Consider the following 22673-nt stretch of genomic DNA (forward strand, 5'->3'; position numbering starts at 1 on the left):
CTGCACTTAGAGTTTGGCATAGAGAAATAACCAGTAATGTAACTTAGATGTCACTATTAAAAGGAAAAAGTAATAGATATCCATGGAGCACTTATCGTGGGCCAGACAAGGACCCCACAAGCTGCAGGGCGGAGCAGCCAAAAAAAGGGGGGGGGGAGCGGGGAGTTGAAGTAATTGACACAAAGTCACAGAGTTAGTAAGTATGAAGCTGAATTAGATTTGCGTTTTAGAAAAAATCGTTTTGCCTACAGTGAGAACAGTGGATTGGTGGAGGCTGAAAGGCAAGTCATAGAGAATGTGACAGTAATCTGGATAAGAGATGAAATTGGTCTGAAGTAGGGAGTGATTATAGAAAAGCATTTATTCATTCTTCCTAAAATAAAAAATAAGATAATTTTAGATGGTGCCCAGTGCTCTACCAAAAACAAAAATGAAGAAAGAAGGTGATGGAACAATATAAGGATGTCCACTTTTGCCACTCTTATTCAACATTGTACTGCAGGTCCAGCCAGGGTGATTAGGCAAGAAAAAGAAGTAAAAGGAATCCAGATTGGAATGGAACAAGTAAAACCATTTCTATTCAGAGATGGCATGAGTGTGTGAATAAAAGAAAAAGCCCGCAAAGAAAAAGTAATGTGTTGAAATCCTACCCCCCAGTACCTCATAATGTGACCTTATTTGGAAATAGAGTCTTTACAGAGGTAATAATGCTAAGGTGAGGTCATTGGGGTGGACACTGATGACTGGTGTCCTTACAAAAAGAGGAAATTTGGTTGCAGAGATAGGTATAGAAGAAAACAATATAAAGAGACATAGGAAGGAGACCACTATAAATCAAGGAGAAAAACCTGGAACAGACTTTTCCCCATAGCCCTCAGAAGGAACCAACCCTGTTTTCACCTTGACTTTGGACTTCTAACCTCTAGAACTGTGGGACAATAAATTTTGTTGTTTAGGGTGCAGTGGTTAGGACTCAGCACTTTCACTGCTGGGACCCTAAGGTTCAGTCCTGCAAGCCACACAGCCAAAAAAAATTGTGTGTGTGTGTGTGTTTAAACCACTCAGTCTGTGGTACTTTGTTAATGGGAACCCTGGAAAACTAATACACTTGGTTATAGAAAATTCTAAGGAATACATATTTTAAAAATCTAGAGCTAATAAGCGTTCAACAAAGTTCACAGTACAAGATCAATATACAAAAATCAATTGTACTACACACTAGCAACAAGCAATCTGAAAATAAAATTAAGAAAACAATTCTGTTTACAATAGCATCAAAAAGCATAAAAATTAGGAATAAATTTAACAAAAGTTCTGAACTATACTCTGGAAAACCAAAATATTGTAAGAAATTAAAGATCTAAAGAAGTGAAAACAAACAAAAAACAAAACAAAACAACCCTGAGATTAATCGTCCAATAATTTTAGGTCAACAAGTCATCCTCAATTCAATTTTGCAATATTAAGAGTTCTAGAGGGACTTCCCTGGTGGAGCAGTAGTTAAGAATCCGCCTGCCAATGCAGGGGACAGGGGTTCGAGCCCTGGTCCGGGAAGATCCCACATGCCGCGGAGCAACCAAGCCTGTGCGCCACAACTACTGAAGCCCATGCGCCGAGAGCCTGCGCTCCGCAACAAGAGAAGACAGTGCAATGAGAAGCCCGCGCACCACTCGCCGCAACTAGAGAAAGCCTGTGGGCAGCAATGAAGACCCGAGGCAGCCAAAGATAAATTAAAAAAAAAAAAAAAAAAAAGTTCTAGAGCCAGAGTGGGTTTGAATGCCACTCTGCCACTTATTAGCTATTTTACCATGGACAAGTTAAGTGATACTGGCCTTGGTTTACTCATCTGTCAAATGGGATAATAATATTTACCTCACGGAGTTGTGAGAATTAAATGAGTAAGTATTTGTAAAGCACTTAGAAGAGTCCTCACACACAGAAACTGCTCAGTACATGTTAGATATTATTTTTCTATATAAAGTTAACATGAGATGTAGGTGTACTTTAATATCTTTGATATGGTGATAGGGTGAAACGTGCAAGAAAAACATGCTTAGGCGTTACAAAATCTTAGAACTAATTCAGCAAACAGTTCTTGAGCACCGTAGGCCATGGGCTAGGACAGAGGATATAGCAGTGAACAAGCTGACATTCTAGTGGGAGAGACATAGTAAACAAATACATAACGTGGGGGTAAGTGCGATGAAGAAGAAGTAAATATAAGGGGACAGGACAGAGACTGATGGGACAGCAGTAGAGGTGCGTGTGGGATGTGTTTTGCATAGGGCAGTCAAGAAGTTCTCTCTGAGGAAGTGACGTTTCTGCAGAGACCTGAATGATGTGAGAGAGGAAGAGATAAAAATCAGGGGGCGGTCCAGCTTCCTCGCCTGAGAGCCCGGGAAACCGGCGGAACGCAGATACGCAAGGGCCGGGAGCCGGAGGAGCCGGGCCACCGAGGACTGTACGGCAGCGGGGGAGCGGTTTGGCGGGGACACAGGGCTGTTCAGTGGCCGCCGCGATGCTCCCCTCCTTGCAGGAATCGCTGGATGGGGATGAAAAGGAGGTAGAGAGCAGCGAGGAGGGTGGCTCCGCCGAGGAGCGGAGACTCGAGCCGCCGCCCAGCAGCCACTACTGTCTCTACAGCTACCGCGGAAGCAGGTGCAGCGCCCGGCCGCCCTTGTGGCCCCGCCCCCCCCGGCCCCGCCGCCCGACCCCGCAGCCCACCCCGGGTCCCGCAGCCCACCCCGGGTCCCGCAGCCCACCCCGGGTCCCGCAGCCCAACCCGGGTCCCGCAGCCTACCCCGGGTCCCGCAGCCTGGCGGCTCTCAAACGCCGTCTTCTCCCCTCCCAGCCAAGGTCTCTGGCCCTCAGGGCCCTCCTCGCCTCACGCGGTACTTCCGGGCCCCCATCCTGGACTTTTGTCCCTGGCCCTCCCATGCCTCTGCGCCCTGTCCTTGACATCTTCCAGCCCCTTCCTGTCGCCCCTGCCTTTTGTTTAGCGCAGTGCCACGCACGCTCAAAAATGTCAATTCCCATCCCCTGTCCTTCCTGTCATTGTCTCCCCACTTTCCTCCATCCCCAACCCGCCATCCCTACCCCCACGCCCACCTTCTAGTTACCCTCTGTCCTTGCTGCCTCTTTTCCCTCTGCCCCAGCAGACTTCCTGGGGTTCTTCTGGCCCTGTAAAGTCTGTTTCTGTTTTTGTTTTGGCCGTCGTGCGTGGCTTGGGGGATCTTATTTCCCCGACCAGGGATTGAACCCAGGCCCTCAGCAGTGAAAGTTACAAGTCCTAACCAGTGGACCGCCAGGGAATTCCCTGTAAAGTCTGTTTTTAAGAGTAAATTTCCTTGACTCTTCTGGATGTTTAATTTAGCCTTTCCTCCACCCCTTAAGTGGCCTGCAGAGAGAAGGAGCTCTTGTCAGAGCTGTTTTATGGGTTTTCCCTGTCAATGGAGGCAGTGGAGGATTCAAGCACTTCTACCTTGCAGCATTTTTAGTTGACTGCCCCTATCCTGCTTGCGGGGGGTGGGGGGCCCCATACTCCACTTGAGTTAGAACCCATAAGTTGATAGCTGACTTGCTTTTGCGGCGTGCAGATTGGCACAGCAGCGAGCGGACAGTGATGATGGAAGCCCAAGTGGCACAAATGCGGAAACTCCCTCTGGTGATGATTTCAGGTAAAAACAGCTTGGCCATAACCCGCGTATGTGCTTTTCTCCTAAGGGCATCTCTGGCCTGCAGATGTCAGTGGGTACCCTGTCTCCACGCAGCTTTCCCTGAGTCAAACCATCAAGCCCACCTCTCCCCTAGGAACCTCATCTGGATTTTCTTATTAGTTCATTTATTCAAGGCTGGGGCAGATCCAAATACCCTTGTGATTAACCCCAGGGTGATTAGCCACACAGTTATTCTGAGCTTCTTGATTGGAACTCCAGTAAATATTCAATATCATATAAGTATCAAGAAATTTAAAATCCTCCTTCCCCCCCCCCACATTGAATACCCTTTCATAGCTCCTCTGCTGCACGCTACAGTGTAAACTCCAAGATAGCAGGGATTGCTGTCTCTTTTGTTCATCGATGTCTCCCTACCTCGTACCTTGAGTGGTACCTGGCACAGGGTAGATATTTAATATATACTTATATATATATGAATGAATGAACCTCAATACTTGATGGATGCAAAGTAGAGTATAATACAAAAATATGTTCACTGAGTGACTGGATGATGGATGATTTAAGGAATTTTTCAGGTACTGTAATAGAATTGCGGATAGATATATATATATCTATTTTTTTTTTAGGTCCTCATTTTTAGAGATACCTAATGAGAAATTTAGGAATGAAATAATATGATTCCAGAAACTTGCTTCAAAATAAGTCTGGGAAGTGGGAGGTATGGACAACATGGGAGTACAGGTGAAACAAGATTTTTTTAAAAATAATTTTTATTGCAGTATAGTTGATTTACAATGTTGTGTTAGTTTCAGGTGTACAGCAAAGTGAATCAGTTATATGTATACATATAGCCACTCTTCTTTAGATTCTTTCCCCATATAGGCTATTACAGAGTACTGAGTAGAGTTCTCTGTGCTATATACTAGGTCTTTTTTAGTTATCTATTTTATATATAGTAGTGTGTAAAAGTCAATCCCAGTCTCCCAATTTATCCCCCCCCCCCCAAGTGAAACAAGATTGCGCATAAGCTGATAGTTGTCAAAACTGGGTGGTAGGTACATGTGGGTTCATTATACTATTCTATATTTTATATGTTTGAAATTTTCTATAACATGAAACCAAAGATGTGAGGCGTATTGGGTTTATATTTTATACTGGGAAGTTTGATGACAGAAGAGCTTTTCTTCCTGCATATTCAATTTATAGTTTCTGTTTATATTCTAATCTCAACCAAACTGGAGTGTTTATGTTTAGCTCATAAATGATCACTAAGCTGGTGTGTTTATTCATGGGTAGTAGGTAGTTGGAGGATTGAGGAAAGAAGAGGAGGCATGAAATAGTGATCTCGAGGGACTTCCCTGGTGGCACGGTGGTTAAGAATCTGCCTGCCAGTGCAGGAGACATGGGTTCGATCCCTGGTCCAGGAAGATCCCACATGCCGTGAAGCAACTAAGCCATGTGTCCCACAACTACTGAGCCTGCGCTCTAGAGCCCGCGAGCCACAACTACTGAGCCCACATGCCACAACTACTGAAGCCCACGCGCCTAGAGCCCGTGCTCCGCAACAAGAGAAGCCACCACAATGAGAAGCCCACACACTGCAATGAAGAGTAATCCCCGCTTGCCACAACTAGAGAAAGCCTGCAAGCAGCAACAAAGACCCAACGCAGCCGAAAATAAATTTAAAAAATAAATAAGTTAAAAAAAAAAAGTCAATCCCAATCTCCCAGTTTATCCCTGCCCCCACAAGTGAAACAAGATTGCCCATAAGCTGATAATTGTCAAAACTGGGTGGTAGGTACATGTGGGTTCATTATACTATTCTCTCTACTTTTATGTTTGAAAATTTCCATAACATGAAACCAAAGATGTGAGGCGTATTGGGTTTATATTTTCTATTGGGAAGTTTGGTGATAGAAGAGCTTTTCTTCCTGCATATTCAATTCATAGTTTCTGTTTATATTCTAATCTCAACCAAACTGAAGTGTTTATGTTTAGCTCATAAATGATCACTAAGCTGGTGTGTTTACTCATGGGTAGTAGGTAGTTGGAGGATTGAGGAAAGAAGAGGAGGCATGAAATAGTGATCTCGAGGGACTTCCCTGGTGGCACAGTGGTTAAGGATCCGCCTGCCAATGCAGGGGACACGGGTTCGAGCCCTGGTCTGGGAAGATCCCACATGCCGTGAAGCAACTAAGCCATGTGTCCCACAACTACTGAGCCTGCGCTCTAGAGCCCACGAGCCACAACTACTGAAGCCCGCGTGCCTAGAGCCTGTGCTCCGTAACAAGAGAAGCCACCACAATGAGAAGCCCGTGCACTGCAAAGAAGAGTAGCCCCCACTCAACCACAACTAGAGAAAGCCCGCGCTCAGCAACGAAGACCCAATGCAGCCAAAATAAATTAATTAATTAATTAATTAATTTAAAGAAAAATAGAGATCTCAAAGAGTAGAAGAATGAGTGAACCAGGAAATGTTGTGATAGCTGGGCAGCGGTAGGGCCCACTGGAGGCTAGTGGTCATTAATTCAATTTATTTATTTATTTATGTATTTTGGCTGTGCTGCACGGCTTGCAGGATCTTAGTTCCCCAACCAGGGATCGAACCCGGGCCCACGGCTGTGAAACCACCAACCTAACCGCTGGACCGCCAGGGAATTCCTAGTGGTCATTAATTTAAAATGAGACTAGACACTGTGGATATGGGTTTTTGTCCAACCACATTCAGCTGCATAGGTGCAGATGCAGAGTAGGTAGAGAGCTGGACTAACCAGGGCTGAAGTTTTGCTAAGCAGGTACAGGGAGGTGAAAACAAAGGGGTTGAATGAGAATGTGTGCAGGGGTGTGATTACAATGACTGGAATTTAAGCTGGGTAAGGAGGAAGGAGGTGAGGATGAGAAACTTGAGGTTTCTGTGAAAAAGATATAAGGTCAGTGGCTTGGGGGTCCCAGTGGAGTCATAATACTAGAGAGAATGAGCTGGAAAGATAGAACTATTTTAAATGGATGAGGTAGATCATATTTGGTGATATACATTCCTAGAAGCCTCACCAACAGGAGTCAGATAGAAAGCTTTGCCGAGTCCTTAGTGAGGGCTTTTAGCGATGTCCTGTCTGACTTCCGGGGTGTAAATGCAGAGTCCACTGGTAAGGAACGTGTGTCTTTCATTTGTCAAGCCTCTCCTTGGCGGATACTAATCTACCATCTGAATTGGAGCCAGAGCTGTGCAGTTTCATTGCTAAGCGTCTTTCTAAGGGAGCAGTCTTTGAAGGGCTGGGTAATGTTGCATCTGTGGAGCTGAGGTAAGTATAAATGTGCTGTATCCTGAGATTTTATTTCTGAGCTAAATATGAGAAGTGGTGAGAAACTCCAAAAGATCAGTACCTACTAGACCTGCAAAGTTCATCTTTGTTCCCTGGCAGCTGAGCACTGGGCCTCACACACATTTTTGTGGAATGGAATTAAGTGAGTGGCAGAGACTCTGCCTCCTCAGTGTACACATTTAGCCTTGTACTTGGAAGAAAAGAGCTGATTACCAAAACTAAAACTGTATACTTTACAGTTGTAAAGGGCTTTCACAAACTTCAATGCCATTCTCCTTACAAAGGGGTGATAAAGCAGATACTCTTACTTCCATTTTCAGATGAAGTCATAAACTTAGAGAACTTGAGGTCCCAAGGCTGGTCACATTGATGGAATTCATGCTTAAATATAGGTGTCCTCAGTTGAATTCCAGCCATCTTTCCACTACACCCCTTGATTGTAGTTCACTTCAGACCATGATATTGGCATCAAGTCCTCTCAGGAGTATGAGGCCACATCCCAAAGATAAGGCCATCGAATAAACACTTCACATCTGCCTGGGGCTTCAGTGATTCGTGAAGGTTTAGGGGAGGGAGAAAAGATGATTATATTTATGTGAACATGGATAAACTATGAACAAGAGTGAAATTTGCATGAATTTTTCACATAAGACAGGAGAATTCAAAGAAATTCCATGTTTGTTAGGTGCTGCTTTAGCTAAAGCCCGTTATGGTATATGTTCATTTTCCTCTGTTGTTACAAGTAAACCAAGAAGTCTGGGAAGCTCTGACCTACTGAGCAGTCTAATGGTATTGCCAGATCAGGATGACCAGGGCTCAGAGGAGTCTACAGAACTACATGCATGAGTTATCAAAATAATACATTTAACCTTTTTCTTTCTTTTCTAGAACTCCAGGTTACCGAGTTGGTTGTTATTACTGCCTTTTCCAACAAGAAAAACTGCTTTCCCAAACAGCAACAACAGACTCTGAACATAACTGTTCAGAGTATGTGGTCTGCTTTTTAGGAGGGTCTGAAAAAGGACTTGAGCTATATCCTTTCTTTGGTCTTTGAGGGTATCAGGAAGGAAAATGTTGGCAGGCAAGTAGAGGATTATTACTAGCAACCTCCGAAAAGGTTTTCTACCTCTTATGCATTAACTTCAATTTCAGACCTCCATACGACCAGTTTGTCTTGGCTTGTTTTAATTGACAGTTATTTGAGAGATTTTTATATTACCTATTGAGAGATAAAACCCTTTTTTGATTCATCCTTTATTGCTTCCTTAAGAACATACTTTCAGGCTTGAATTGGACAAGTATATTCAAGGTCTGAAAAATAACATGAACTGTGAGGTAAGATGATTGTGTTAATTTTTTTAAAAAAGAGTTTCATTCTTTTTTTTTTTAATATTTATTATTTATTTGGTTGTGCTGGGTCTTAGTTGCGGCACATGGGATCTTTAGTTGTGGCATGCGGGATCTAGTTCCCTGACCAGGGATTGAACCTGGGCCCCCTGCATTGAGAGCATGGAGTCTTAACCGCTGGACCACCAGGGGTGTCCCTGCATTAATATTTTTAAAGACTGGGATGATTAACATTATGCAACTGCTATACTTGTCAAATCATCCAGGTGGACACAGACACTTAGGAATTCTGAAAATATGCTACTTTGTGGGCTAATAGAAAGGTGCTTGGGGGCTTCCCTGGTGGCGCAGTGGTTAAGAATCCGCCTGCCAATGCAGGGGACACGGGTTCGAGCCCTGGTCCGGGAAGATCCCACATGCTGCGGAGCGACTAAGCCCATGCGCCACAACTACTGAGCCTGCGCTCTAGAGCCCGTGCACCGCAACTACTGAGCCCGCGTGTCTAGAACCCGTGCTCCGCAACAAGAGAAGCCATGGCAATGAGAAGCCCGCACACCACAATGAAGAGTAGCCCCCACTCCACACAACTAGAGAAAGCCCGTGCACAGCAATGAAGACCCAACGCAGCCAAAAATAAATTAATTTAAAATGGATTTGTTTTAAAAAAAGAAGAAAAAAAAGAAAGGTGCTTGTTAAGGGAAGCAGGGAACATAGTCCTATAAGTGCTGTAAGTTTCACAAGACTGCTTCTGAAGTTTTGCGTTTATGAAAAATTCAATCAATTAAATTCAAAGGTATATAGTAACATGCCAAGCGAGGAAGATGACGTTCTTTTCCCAATTTCTAGACACATAAGATTTATATTCTGGTCAGAACTAATGGCCCACAAAGCCTCTGGCACCAGAGACATGCTATGCAATGGGATGACTGTCCTTGAACTCAACCTCAAAGATTTTTAGAGACATCCCATTTTTCATTAATCGATCTTTTATGAATTAGATACATCCGTATCGATTCCTTTATCCATACCTTTTAAAAACTACGCGTTTGGTTGGTGGCAGTTAAGTCATAACTCTTATAAATTTACTACCCATTACACGTGGTAATAATTCCTTTCACTTGTCGTGCATGTGCTTACAAGACACTGCAGGAGGGGAATGGATAGCATAGGAGTGAGCTGGGGATACGAGTCTAGGGGGAGCTGCTCTCCCAGGCTGGAGCTCTCCCTCCAGCCCCAGGGAGCAGCACAGCCAAGGAAGCCAAATGAGCTCCTGGCAGCGTGTCTGACACCCAGAGTGGGCTTGAGTGCTTTGATGCGATGACTTGTATCCTTCCCTGTTCACATTTCGAGTGTGAACGAACTATCTGCATTCTTTCAGTCATTCAACAGGCACTTTATAAGCTCATCCATGGATGTTTCAGATGCTGTGCCAGGTGCTGGGGAGATGAGGATTATTAAGAGAGTATCTCCAAGAGTTCACAGTACAGTGGGAGGAGATTGACATGTAAATGCCCCAACTCCTTTCAGTGAAGAAATAGCATGGAACCCTATTAATTCAGTCTCTTCATTTTATATAACACATTTCTTAGTGTGTTTTTAAGAAATGCAGTACTGAATTAATCCCCACTCTGCCCAACAAGCCCAGCAAAGTTATATCACAATTCCTTTTTTAAAATTTGTGGTGTTAGCTTAAAAGAAGGTGTCTGTCCCCAGTTCTTTTCACTGTCAAGAGTATCATGAAGAAAATGTTAAGTCCACTAAGGTGAAGGCTGATATCAAAGCAAATGACATTCTCTCTTGATCAAGGAAAGGGGTGGGGAGAACCACGTACAGTCCTACCTGAGCAGCTGGTTTGAGGATGTTGTATGCCCAATCCAAAGGGTGGTTCATCTCTTTCAGGAGCAGCTTACCTTTCTGCTACATGCTGTAAGTATTGCCCAAACAAAATCATTTCCTTAATTGAGAATCACTTTGGCCGAGTTTGGATTATTTAAAGACATACTTATTTTCTCTGAACATTACCTTCCCCCCCGAACATTCATTCAGACAATGCCTGCAATTAGGATAGACCACACTCTATTTATTCAGATCTAGAAAGTTACACTACTAAGGTAGAATTGCAAATACTGAGTCTTCTAATAGGATAAAAGTTGTAAAATAATTACTTTTTTTTTTTTTGGCCGCACAGCACAGCTTATGCGATCTTGGTTCCCGACCAGGGATTCAACCTGGGCCACGGCAGTGAAAGCCCCGAATCCTAACCACTAGACCAGCAGGGAACTCCCTAAAATAATTACTCTTTGAAGTGATCTGGAAGAGGTGTAATTTCCAAAATAATTTGAGAAGGAAAATGGAAATCAAAAGTGATTTTACCTGTATAAAAATGTCCAAATAAAAAATGAAAAATTCACTAAAATATCCAGACAATGGGGTAGGCTCAAGTAAATGGCCAGGTTTTTCATGTAAATTTGTGGTAGGTAGATGCAGCTGAGGCTGGATGGCCCCACAAGCCCAGGTGGTGAAGCCAGGTTTCAGACCATTAGTAAGCAACAGCTGAAGAAGGCTCTGGAGAGCTCCCGGACAGTGCTCAGCAAGCATCGTCTAGCGTGGTGGTTATTGGGGGAGGTGGTGTTTAGTCACAAGTGGCTGCTCAACAAGGAAAACTGGAATACATGTGTCAGTTAGGCTTTATTTTTCTCTCATAGGCTCTGAGTTATACTCCTGTTGAGGTTAAAGAATCAGATGAAAAAACAAAGAGAGACATTCACAGGTAAAGAACAGTTTTGCAAAGAGAGAACCTTTTCCACAGCAAGCCTGATATTTATGTTTTTAACACCCACCCCCGCTCCCAATGCAGAATGAATTTGCTTCCTCCCTCCCATCCTGTAATATAATTTGTGCAAAAGGATTGTGTGTGTGGCAGGTTTCTGAGTGTGGCCAGTCTCCAAGGCCTTATTCACGAAGGCACCATGACGTCTTTGTGCATGGCCATGACGGAGGAGCAGCATAAGTCTGTGATCATCGATTGTAGTAGCTCCCAGCCTCAGTTCCACAACGCAGGTGAGCCACAACCCCGGGAGCAGGCTTGTGAATCTCCTTTTTTGCGCTGAGAACAAATGATGCAAACTTATCCTTCCTGTCTTGTGCAGTTTTACATGTTTATCCCCAAATCGCCAAAAACAATAGCAGTTCTAGAAACATGGAAATCATGTCATGCCTAGCAATTCTTCTCCTAGGTATATAGAGAACTCTTGTATATGTACACAAGGAGACAAATACAAGATGTTCATAAGGGCACTGTTTGAAATAGCAACGAACTGAAAGCAGCTTAAGTGTCTGTCAACGGGAGAATTGATAAACTGCTCTATTCGTACAATGGAATACTATATAGCCGTGACAATGAGTGAACTAGAGCTATATGTCTCAGTATAGCACACAAACATATTATATAGTGCAAGAGCCATTAAAGAAAAATACAGTTTTAACATATGCAAAATAATACTATATAGGGCTTAGAGATAAAGTATGTGGCAAAAGTTTAAAGAAAGACACGGGCATGATAATCCTTTCTGATGGGAAAGGAAGGGGATGCGATTGGGAAGAGGCACATTGGAGCTTCAACCATTTTGGTATTTCTTAACCAGGTGGTGAGTTAAGTTTTTTTAGACCATTATAGAAGTCTTAAATAATTCATTATAAGAGTTTTTATAAAGGAGAAAAGAATACCATGATGTATACAAATATTGAATCATTATGTTGTGCACCTGAAACTAATATGTCAATTACACCTCAATTTAAAAAAAAGAAAATAAATAAAAAGAAAGGAAGAATAAATGTCTTGTGATTTCACTTTTATTTTTTCTAAAATATTTTATAGGAAGCAATCGGTTTTGTGAGGATTGGATGCAGGCTTTTTTGAATGGTGCTGAAGGAGGTAACCCTTTTCTTTTTCGACAAGTCCTGGAGAACTTTAAACTAAAGGTAACTAATTGGCTGTGTGCCGAGTGCCACACGTAGTCTTTGTCTGAATTGTAATTAGTACCAGTGACTGAGTAACAAATCTGCTTTGTAGCTATGATGTCATTCTCAAAACTAGAATCCTCAGTGCCAGTTTTCCCATACCCAGTGACCACTGGGTACCTAAACTTTTCATCTTTGCTAATCTGACAGGTGATGATGGTATATCACTGTTTTTATTTGCTTTTTTTTTTTTTTTTTTTTTTAATTTATTTTTTGGCTCTGTCGGGTCTTAGTTGCAGAGCACGGGCTCTTCATTGCGGCGTGCGGGCTCTCTGGTTGTGGCGCGCAGGCTTAGTTGCCCCACAGCATGTGGGATCTTAGTTCCCTGACCAGGGATCGAACCAGCGTCCCCTGCATTGCAAGATGGATTCTTAACCACTGGACCACCAGGGAAGTCCCTTTATTTGCATTTTAAAAATTCAGTTTATTTCAACCAAAACCAAAACAGGTTGCCCATTTCTCCCACTCCTTACCTCCTGCCTCTGGTGGCCACCAGTCTGTTCTCTAAGTCTATGAGCTTGGTTTTTTTTTTTTTTTTTTTAAAACCTATTTATATTTGGATTCCACATGTAGAAGAGATAGTGTGGTATTTGTCCTTCTCTGTCGGACTTGTTTCACTTAGCACTTAGCATGGTGCCCTTGAGGTCCATCTGTGTTGTCACCGATGGCAGGATCTCATTCTTCTTCATAGCTGAGTGGTATTCCACTGTGTATATATACCACAGTTTCTTTGTCCAGTCATCCGTCAGTGGACAGTTGGGTTCTTCATGTCGTTGGTGATGCCGCAGGGAACATGAGGGTGCAGATACCTTTTTGAATAGGTGTTTTTGTTTTCTTCAGGTAGATGCAGAAGGAGCATTGCTGGATCGTATTTTTTCATTTGGATTATTACCTTAGGGTATATTCCCAAAAGTGGGATTACCAAGTTAAAGGGTTTGAATGCTTTGGTTCCTATTACAAATTGCCAGCTTGCACTTCAGAAAAATAGGAACAAATTACAGAATGGCCAGCAATGTGTGTGGGTTTTCTATGCAGAACCTAATATAACAGTTTTTATCAATCTTATTTATTTTTATTAATTTAATATTGGCACTCCATAGCTATTCAAATCTGTCTTTAATTATTATTCAGGCTGAACATTTTTTCATGTTAGTTTACTATTTGCAAATAAACAAACAAAAAGACACATTTCAATGGAGCAAATCTATCCACTATGATATAGCGACATAAATTGCAAAGGCAATACTAATGAAAGATGTTACCTGTCATTCTCTATATGTAAACAATATCTTTATATTTTTTGATAAATTGTCAAGTAGAGTCCGGGTCTTAACCATAAATTTGCATTATTCTGTATGTATTTTGTACCATAAGCCTTATTCACAATAATTAAAATAATTTTTTAAAAACAAACACGAACTAGAATCCTCAAAAGGCATTCCATTTATATTTTTCAGTGGCTTCTGCATATGTACCACTGCATATCCAATTAATTGGATTGAATGCTTGCTTATATTTCAAGGACATCAGTCTTGTAATTTGTGACATATCTTAGTTGGAAAGCACAAAAAAAGGAGTTCCATGCCTAAGCGTTCAAAATTTTGGTGGGGAGGCATGTTGTCACCTTATTTAGGAGATTTGTAAAGTATTTTTACTTTATATATATAAAAGATTTTGTTCTACCAAGGGCAAAGTATATTAGCAATAAAAATGATGAAAATATTCAAAAATAAAAAGCAAACATTTCAGTAACATATGTTGAGTTCTCAGCTGGATAGGAGATCTTTTTCAGGCTTCATTATTATCTCACTAAACATATATTTAACTGGGTAATCTTTTTCTAGGCCATACAAGACACAAATAATTTGAAGAGATTTATCCGGCAGGCAGAAATGAGTCATTATGCTTTGTTTAAATGTTACATGTTCCTAAAGAACTGTGGTAGTGGAGATATCCTTTTGAAGATTGTTAAAGTGGAACACGAAGAAATGCCCGAAGCCAAAAGTGTGGTAGCTGTCCTCGAAGAATTTATGAAAGAAGCTCCTACCCAAAGTTTTTGATCACATGTTTTGAGATGATTATATTGTGAAGTTATGCAAGCCTTGGTGTTTGAAATTGCAGTTGTTATAACTGTCATAGGATTGCTATTTCAGATTATTTGAAACATATTCTAGGTTTTTTCATGTTGTACTTTTAAGATTAAACCTAATTAGACATACAAATCTGAGGCAAGTCTTCACTGAGCCCTAGACAGATGTGTGTTAGAGTTATGAAAATTTTACATTTGCTGGTCTCATAAATTCTAGACTTCAGGGAGTTGTTCCTTAAAAAACTTCAGAGGAGATCTTGTGGCTTCTGTGAGGAGTTTGCTGCAGTATTTAGCAAGTTTTCCTCCCAGAAAGATGATAATACTTCTTTCTCAACGTACTATAGCGTCTTTTAAAAAAAGTACTTCTAGTCTTAGGACAAATTAACACCACGACACCATTTCAAAAACAGATCTGTGCATCCTGTGGGTGCTTGATAGATTTTTTTTGTCTGATTGATAATGGATGGATGATGAAGCCAGCTTTTATGTCAATATGCAAATAAATCATGAGTGTGTAAGGAAGTAAATGAGCTTTAAAAATAGATGTACTAGCTTCAAGATAAAACATTATCTCTGATGGAAAGCTACTGCAGAAGTGGCCCCATCACTTTCTTCATTTGTTCACAGGTATTTGCCAAGAGCCTATATTTTCTTTTTTCTTTCAGATGAAAATGCTGGAGTTTTTAAACCGAGTGTTAAAAAAGAAACAAAGTACATAAATTGTACAAGCAAATGTAACAGAGATTCTTCATGTCAGGGTTAATCATTGCTTTTAGTTTTTTGTACATTTGTTGCAAGCCTTAAATTGTTTTATTCTGAATCAATTGAAAGTGTTCTCAGAGCCATTTATAATTCCCATGGAAGCCAACTGTAGCTACACACGTATGACTGCAGTTTGTTCTGCTTAGCTCTTTAATAAATCCATTTGATAATGATTTTTGTTTAGAAGATCAGAAGTCTTGTGTTCTCACTGCCCTCAGGATGCTCAGAGGAACACAAGCCCGTTAAAAATCTTCTCCTACACTCATCTAAATTCACATTAAGTGCTGAGTTTTAACTTTGCAAATGACTGACAATGGCCTTCTGCTTTGTCTTATATAGAAGTCTAGAGACATAACTCACTGAGCCATTTCTTTTCTTTAATGAGAAATACAATTCAGGATCCTCATAAAGGCTTTCATATGGTTTTAAACTTTAATAACTTGGATCATAGTCAGTGTAGAAAAAAAAAATCCAAGTAGCATCTTTTTTATAGCATTAAATTCAGAATGACTATGGAAAACAAGCGATTTTATGGCACAGCCCTTGAATCTTTTTCTAATGTAGGGTTGCCCACTTGGAAATCAAATTTTTAAATAAACAATGTTAAGACATCAACATTTTGAGTCTGGAAAACATATTTTTCATTTTCAAATTCACATATCATTCAAGAGTCCATGTTGTAAATAGCATTTAAAAGCAAATGTATTACCTGCTTCAAGTCATTTATGGATAGGGTCAAGGCATAATTACATATTCTTTATATGTACTTTTATATATACTTTTTGTAATGTAAGCTCACTACATTACACAGTTATATATAAAACAGTCTTATTTTAAAAGTGTATGATAAACTGTATATCACTACTGTAGACAAGGAAAATAGTGACATGGCGTTGAATATCTTGTGGGCCATGAGAAGAAACTCAAAGAGCTCATGACCAAAAACATGTACTGTATTCAAATTTTAATAAGCTAATATATTAACTTTTAAAGTTTTAAAAAGCATTTGTTCAAGTGTAGAATACATTATGTATTATTTGTGTGCTATACACAGGAAATGTATGTTTGTCACGTATCAAAAATGGTCTCAATTTATCTGTAATTATATTTACAATAATAATAATAAAACAACTTAGCTTCTCACCAGCACAGTCATTTTTATTCAGTGAGCTCAATTCTCCAGCCTGACATTTTTATTAATTCGCAACAAGTTTATGGGGGAAATTATACTTCTTAGGCTAAGGAATTTGTTGAAGAAAATCAAATCACCTGCTGGGAGACACCTTTCTGCATCCTGCAGGAGGCATCAGGCAGAGTGTAGGAGCAATTTCCATCACAATGTTTTATTCATTGTCCAGTAAAGTTTACCTCTCGAACTCAATAACCCAAGTCAATTCCTTTCACTCTCATTCATTATTAACCATGACAGAATGCCTCTCCTTTACCAGAGGATCACTTATACCAGATGCCAGAAAAGCCTGCAGCGTCTCAGAAATAAGATTCAGTTACTAGGACTACATTTTCCTAACCATGTGTCTTCTTAGTCATGGAAACCCCACTGGCTTCAATGAAGTCTTTCCATTTGGAGGTCTAAGAAGGCAGCTCCAGTCCTATATCTGCTAAACTTCTTAAATGTGCCTCATGGACTTCATACCACTCTGCATTGGCATAAATGCTAGATTCTGGACATTGGGGGTGATAGTGGGTGATAGCTACTGATTTTCTTGTGACCTACCTCTGGGAGGGCTGACAAAATGGAGATCCTGTTAAGTGAACACCGAGTGAATGTTCCAAGGTTCATGGCTGTGACCAATGGCCCCAGGCCCAGGGCAATGAGACTGGCTCTTTAAACAAACACCCTGATGCTTCTACAGACTTACTGTCCTTAAAGTTCTATACAAACACCCGAAGGCTGAGAACATGAACTTCGGAACCAGGCAGTCTTGGTTGTGATCCTACTAGCAAGTTACTGAATTATCTAAGCCTTGCCCTCATGTGTCAATACGGGTGTACTTATACCCACTTCACACCAAGTAGCTGTGCAATTAAATGAGAGTAAGATTGAAAGTGCCTCTCGCCCAGTGCCCTGGCACATAGTAGGTACCCAGTAAATGGTCTTCATAATTACCTCATTATCGGTAAACATTAAGTAATGGGAAGAATGAGAATCTTTCCATTACTTAATGGTAGAAGGGAGGAAGCCGAAGAGTGAAGAAGGAAGGGATAAGAGGCCAAGTCCAAAGCTGGCTTAACGACTTTTGGCTGCCAGGGAGCTTACCTTTAACTGCCTCGGGTGTCGGAACCTGGAACTGAGTCCTGGGAGCACGGCTGCTGACAGGGTCCAGACTTTCCTTCTAGGGGAGTCAGTTCTCCACACTCCAAACAGAAGTGGGTTCCTGGACCTTTAGGCTGAACCCTGCTCTCAAGTTTGTTCTGGGGTGACTTCTGCCATCCCAGAAAGCATTTTAAAATATTTGTAAATGATACACAGGAAACTGATGTGAAAACATTTAAGGGAAGCAACTCCCACAGTGAATTTAACAGGGTAGTTTAATCCTCCAGCGAAAGTTATGAATGGCAAAACTACATACACTGCCATCAGCTTAGAAAAACTGATAAGAACGGATCACCTTCTCAGGTTTCACCCATTCAAAGCCCACTCGATTGTTAAACTTACCAAGCACCAGACTCTACCTTAACACTTAATGCTCCTCTTATTTTCCCCTTCTGTATGTGAACTGTCCATGCCCTTTTACCCTGAGAACATTCCTAATCCCTTCTCAAGATCAGGGTGCTGACAGCCTCTAGAAAGATCTAAAGACTAGGCCATTGGGGTAAAAAAGGAAGTACCTAGGATATTTTGAAGACAATTCCTCCAATAATAATAGTCAAAATATTAAGCTCTCATTGGGGTACCGTGTAAGAGTGGAAGGGGAAGGCAGGGCACCCACCAGGACAGCTGGCACAGAGGTTCTTGACCTGAAACTATGGATGAGTTTCCTTATTCACAGCCCTCTCCCCCTAAATCATACACAGAATTGTCTATCTGTGCATTTTTATGGGCAGAGAAATTGTGCTTTCATCAACCACTCAAAAGAACTCAGTAAATCAAGAAACGTTACGAACCACCAAACTGGGCTTCCCTGGTGGCGCAGTGGTTAAGAGTCCACCTGTCAATGCAGGAGATGCGGGTTCGAGCCCTGGCCCGGGAGGATCCTACATGCCGCGGAGCAACTAAGCCCGTGCACCACAACTACTGAGCCTGCGCTCTAGAGCATGCATGCCACAACTACTGAGCCCACGTGCCACAACTACTGAAGCCCTGGCACCCAGAGCCCGTGCTCCGCAACGAGAGAAGCCACGACAATGAGAAGCCCGCGCACCGCAACGAAGAGTAGCCCCCGCTCGCCACAGCTAGAGAAAGCCCGTGCACAGCAACGAAGACCCAATGCAGCCAAAAATAAATAAATAAATAAATAAATTTATATATTAAAAAAAAAAAAGAACCACCGAGCTGGAATCACCAGCACCGAGCACGGATGCCCCATCTGTAGCGCATACATCATAGACCCACCCCCACTGCTGTCCACACTCTCCCCCTCCCTAACCCAAACTGAGATGAAATAGACTCCAATGCCAGCCCTTCAGGTCACTTCTTGAATAACCAGTGGCTTAAAGAAAAAAAAAACATCTTTAATGGAATCTGTGCTCAAATAGTATGTTACAACAAAAATATACAGAATATACACGATATAAAAATATTTAGAAACAAACATTGCAGCTTGTGTTTTTTGTTTCCACTTACTCAAGTCCTGGGCGGGGGAAGATAAGTGTCGGGCAGTTTTTTAAGGCAGAGGAGTTTCAGAGCTTTCCAGCTAGCACTGGGAGCAACATGAATGATGTCAGAAAGGGTTTCCACTGCACCCGGGAATCGTCATTATTTGCAAACGAAATTGGACACTGGGGAAAGAAGATCCAGGCTTGGCGTAGCAGCAACTCTCCTAATCCTCTGGGCAAGAATGATTCTCATGGAAATTGAGAATCCCATTAGCTGTCAAAAGCGTCTCCTTTAGGGAGCTTTTCCTAATTAAAAAATGAATGATGAATGGTGTCATTAAAACGAAATTTCTCCTCTGAAGGTTTGTTTTCCTTTCCCCAGTTTCCGTGATGCCTCTTCCGTTTAGGGAGGGAGGGAGTCTAGGGCTGCTGTTTGGGGAACGTCAGCTTTCAGTCTCTGGAGCCTGTGGATGAAAGGCGACCGGCCTCCACAGCCTGAAGGTTCACTCCACCCTCTGCTTCCCAGCACCCTGGCCAGGTGGCCACACTAGAGGAGGGAGGACGGAGGACGGGGACGTGCTGCTGGCAGGTGCTGGGAGCTCGCGAACTGAGGGACTTGCCGGGGAGAAAGAAACCCAGACTCCAAAAGTAAAGCCTTCTTACCGGACAGCTGTCTCCCGGCCCTGGGTTGGAGACCTGAGTGGTGTGAAGTGACTACCGTCATCACTGGGCAGTCTTGCTTGGAGCGATGGTTGGGAGAGCTGGTGGAGGTGGGCTTTAAGCACAGCAAAGAACTTCGGGGTTGTTTTTGGACAGGGAGCCGCTGGGGCTGGAGGCCTGAGGCGTGCAGGAGGCTCTCTTAGCGCATCCCAGACCTTGCAGGGCAGACTTAACAGGATGGGAGACAGGACCTCCGCCTCAGGCAGTCCGTCTCGGTAACAGGCTTCCATCTGAAACTCTGAAGGTACTGGGTACTTCTCTGAGGGCTTTCTAGACTCTTCTGGTTCACAGTCTTCTTGCCCCTCTCCAGGCCGCACCAAACAAGAAGGCCCCTCTCTGCTCCCTCCACCCACATCCCAGAGCTCTCAGGTGCCAGGGCCTGGAGGGGAAGCCCTGCCTTGCAGCAGGGCACCAGCAGCTTCCGTCCCTCCAGGAAAGGACAGCGCCCCTCAGGGTTAGCAGTGGTGGCAGCCCAGGGCTGAGGTCCCCCCTCCATCCTCCCCCGAGTCTTCTTGGCCCCCATTCCAGCTCAGAGTCTCCTAAGAAGCAGACTCTTCCAGCTACACCTGCCTCTCAGGGGGCAGAGAGTGGCGGGCACAGGCTGGCACAGCTCAGCCACACCCAGGCTCATCCCCCACCTTGGGGCTGGCAGTCCTCCGCACAGCGTTGGCACAAGTGCAGCAGGACCTCGGGAGCCAGATGCGGGGACCAGAACAATCTATTGCTGGGCAAAGCCAGGGAAGGGCTTGGCATGGCTTGGGGGTGTCCCTGGCTAGGAAGACCCTGACCATTTACGTGCGATCACAGTGGCCCAAGACCCCCAAATGCCTGGCCTGGCTGACTCTGGACCTTGGTATATTTAAGGGCTCTGACAGGCACGTGGCTGCCTCCTTCCTTCCTGCACGAACGCAGCCTCCTGGGCTGTCAGTGGCTGTGAGTTCCCAGAGCGGTATAAAGGGAATGGCGTAGTTTGTCAGAGGCCATCCTCCCCACACCCACCCCTCAGGGTGGGCACAAGCTTCTGTCAGGGGTCGTTGCCTCAGCCTTGTTTTGCCACTTGGGTAATGGGTGGGGGGATGGATTTGATCATCCCTCCCAGCTCTGAGCATCTGAGTCTACAGGCTGCCCTCACCTCTGACACTCACCCAAGCACCCTACAGCTCTTCTCCAGGAGCAGTTTTCCATCTGAATTGAGTTCCTTTTACTGTAGCCTCCTGTGCCCTCAACTCAAAAGGGCACTTGGCCTCAACATTCCTGCTCCAGCCTCTCCTGTGCCCCCAAAGCTCCTAAGGGAGATACAACAGAATCTTTTCAGATAGGGAGTCTATTCTAGATGGGAATCAGAGCAGAACTTGGCAAAGGCGAGGAAAACCTCAGCGTCCTGAGGGTCCCTGGAAAGGCCCGAGGTCTCCCTCCACCACGGCAAGTCTCCCATGGTCAGTGATTCTCAGAGAGGCTACTGGGAGCCTGAGAAAGGCAAGAAAGCCCAGTAGCCTCTCTGAGAAAGGCAAGAAAGAAGGGGGCAAGCTTTTTCCCATCTCTCAGCACCCTCCTTCCTCTCATGCAAACTCCCGCCCCATCCCCCTCTGCCCCTCGCAGCCTCCTCTGCAGCCTCCAACTGGCCTCACGTTGTCTTTCCCATCCCATGTGCATCCGCCCACCAAACCACACACACACACACACACACACACACACACACACACACACACACTCACTCACTCACTCACGCATGCACACACGTATCAGAACACTGGCTCTATAAACAAAGGACAGGCACATTGCGGGGTCAGGGCAGTGGAAGGGGAGGAAAAGGCCCTGAACATAAGGGCATGGATGCTGGCGCACTGGTGTGAGATGTCAGCACCCAGGAGACGCCCAAAGTTGATACCCTTCCACTGGGGGAACTTGGAACGAAGTTTACTCCCTCCCGCTTGGGTTCCTCTCACTGGGTACCTGCAGGGCAAAGGTGGGGCCTGGCGTTACAGAATCGCCCTCCTCTGCCCACCCCAGGCACTAGAGGCCACATCCCAGCACCCACTGACATGCATGGGAGGGCACCCTGGGCCCCCCCAGACCAAAGTCGACACGTCCTCCACCACCAGGCCCCCTTCCACTCCAGAGCTCCAGACCCAACAGCTATGGAGGGAACACTTCCTGGCCCACAGTGACCTCGGGGCTGGACAAGGGCCTGCCTGGCTACTACAGACTCAGGCCGTCCTTACGCGCTTAGGTCTCTCAGGGTGGCGATGAGTGAGAAGGCTGGTGCCCAGTCTATGACAAGGGAGGGGACCCCTGTACACGTGGGACACGCCCAGCCCGAGGGGACGGCCACTCTCACCTCACCCCAGGCCTTCACCCTGGCCCGAGGTTTTCAGAACAATCTAGAAAAACTACAGAAGCCACATCCAAATCCTCCAACAGGTGCCTTTCGGAAAAATGCCTCCACTCTGTTCAAATCGGAACACAAATATTACAGCGGCCCAGCGTCTCTTGTCCTCTCCTCCCTGGTCTCACTGAGCTGGTGATGAGAAAAAGAATACGGCTGCTCCTTGCCGACGCTGCTTCTCCCTCCCCTCCCCGACCGAGGTCCTCCAGGCCCTTAGGGGGGCGGCGGCAGCTTTAAGTCCAGCAGGCTGTAGGCAAAGATGTTCCAGAAGACAGCGAACAGCACAAAGACGGTGTACATGGCCCCAAAAATCCACCACAGCGACTGGTCCTGCAGCCTCTGCTCGTAGTTCCTCAGGATCACCACGCCCAGGGTGATGCCTACAGCCACGCCACCCAAGTGCGCCACGAAGCTCGGGTGAGGGCACGGGGGATAGGCTGATGGGTGGAATCGCAGCCACACGGCCCGCCCAAACTCCATGCTCACTGCAAGGGGAGGAAGCACAGAGAAGTCACAGGAGGGCCACGGGGCGGGGGCTGAGCAGGAGGCCTTGCAGTCCGTCCATTCATCCA

The 22673-nt window shown here is 44.2% G+C and overlaps 2 protein-coding genes across 5 annotated transcripts in view; one reads left to right on the plus strand and one right to left on the minus strand.

Moving 5' to 3' along the window:
• The first annotated feature begins 147 nt into the window (after window positions 1-147).
• Window positions 148-16364, plus strand: LOC309617931 (protein Njmu-R1). Of its 2 annotated transcripts, none has more exons than XM_082370929.1 (10): window positions 148-2658; window positions 3597-3677; window positions 6854-6979; window positions 7889-8032; window positions 8278-8335; window positions 10154-10273; window positions 11053-11117; window positions 11271-11407; window positions 12225-12328; window positions 15122-16364. In XM_082370929.1, the coding sequence occupies exons 1-10, from the start codon at window positions 2519-2521 to the stop codon at window positions 15173-15175; spliced, it is 1029 nt and encodes a 342-aa protein (XP_082227055.1). In that variant the 5' UTR covers window positions 148-2518; the 3' UTR covers window positions 15176-16364. The 2 variants fall into 2 exon arrangements, with proteins under 2 accessions (XP_082227055.1, XP_082227054.1); XM_082370928.1 differs by having other exon boundaries at window positions 152-2658; window positions 14212-16364.
• Window positions 16365-16446: 82 nt separating this feature from the next.
• The window catches only part of RHBDL3 (rhomboid like 3), a 49794-nt gene continuing 43567 nt past the window's right edge, over window positions 16447-22673 (minus strand). For all 3 annotated transcript variants that reach the window (XM_082370927.1, XM_082370926.1, XM_082370925.1), the window contains one exon: window positions 16447-22586. In XM_082370927.1, the coding sequence (XP_082227053.1) occupies window positions 22315-22586 (272 nt within the window). In that variant the 3' untranslated portion in view covers window positions 16447-22314. The remainder of the gene's footprint in view (window positions 22587-22673) is intronic.

The sequence above is a fragment of the Balaenoptera borealis genome (genome assembly GCF_965194805.1).
Source record: "Balaenoptera borealis genome assembly, chromosome: 20".
Lineage (NCBI taxonomy): Eukaryota > Metazoa > Chordata > Mammalia > Artiodactyla > Balaenopteridae > Balaenoptera > Balaenoptera borealis.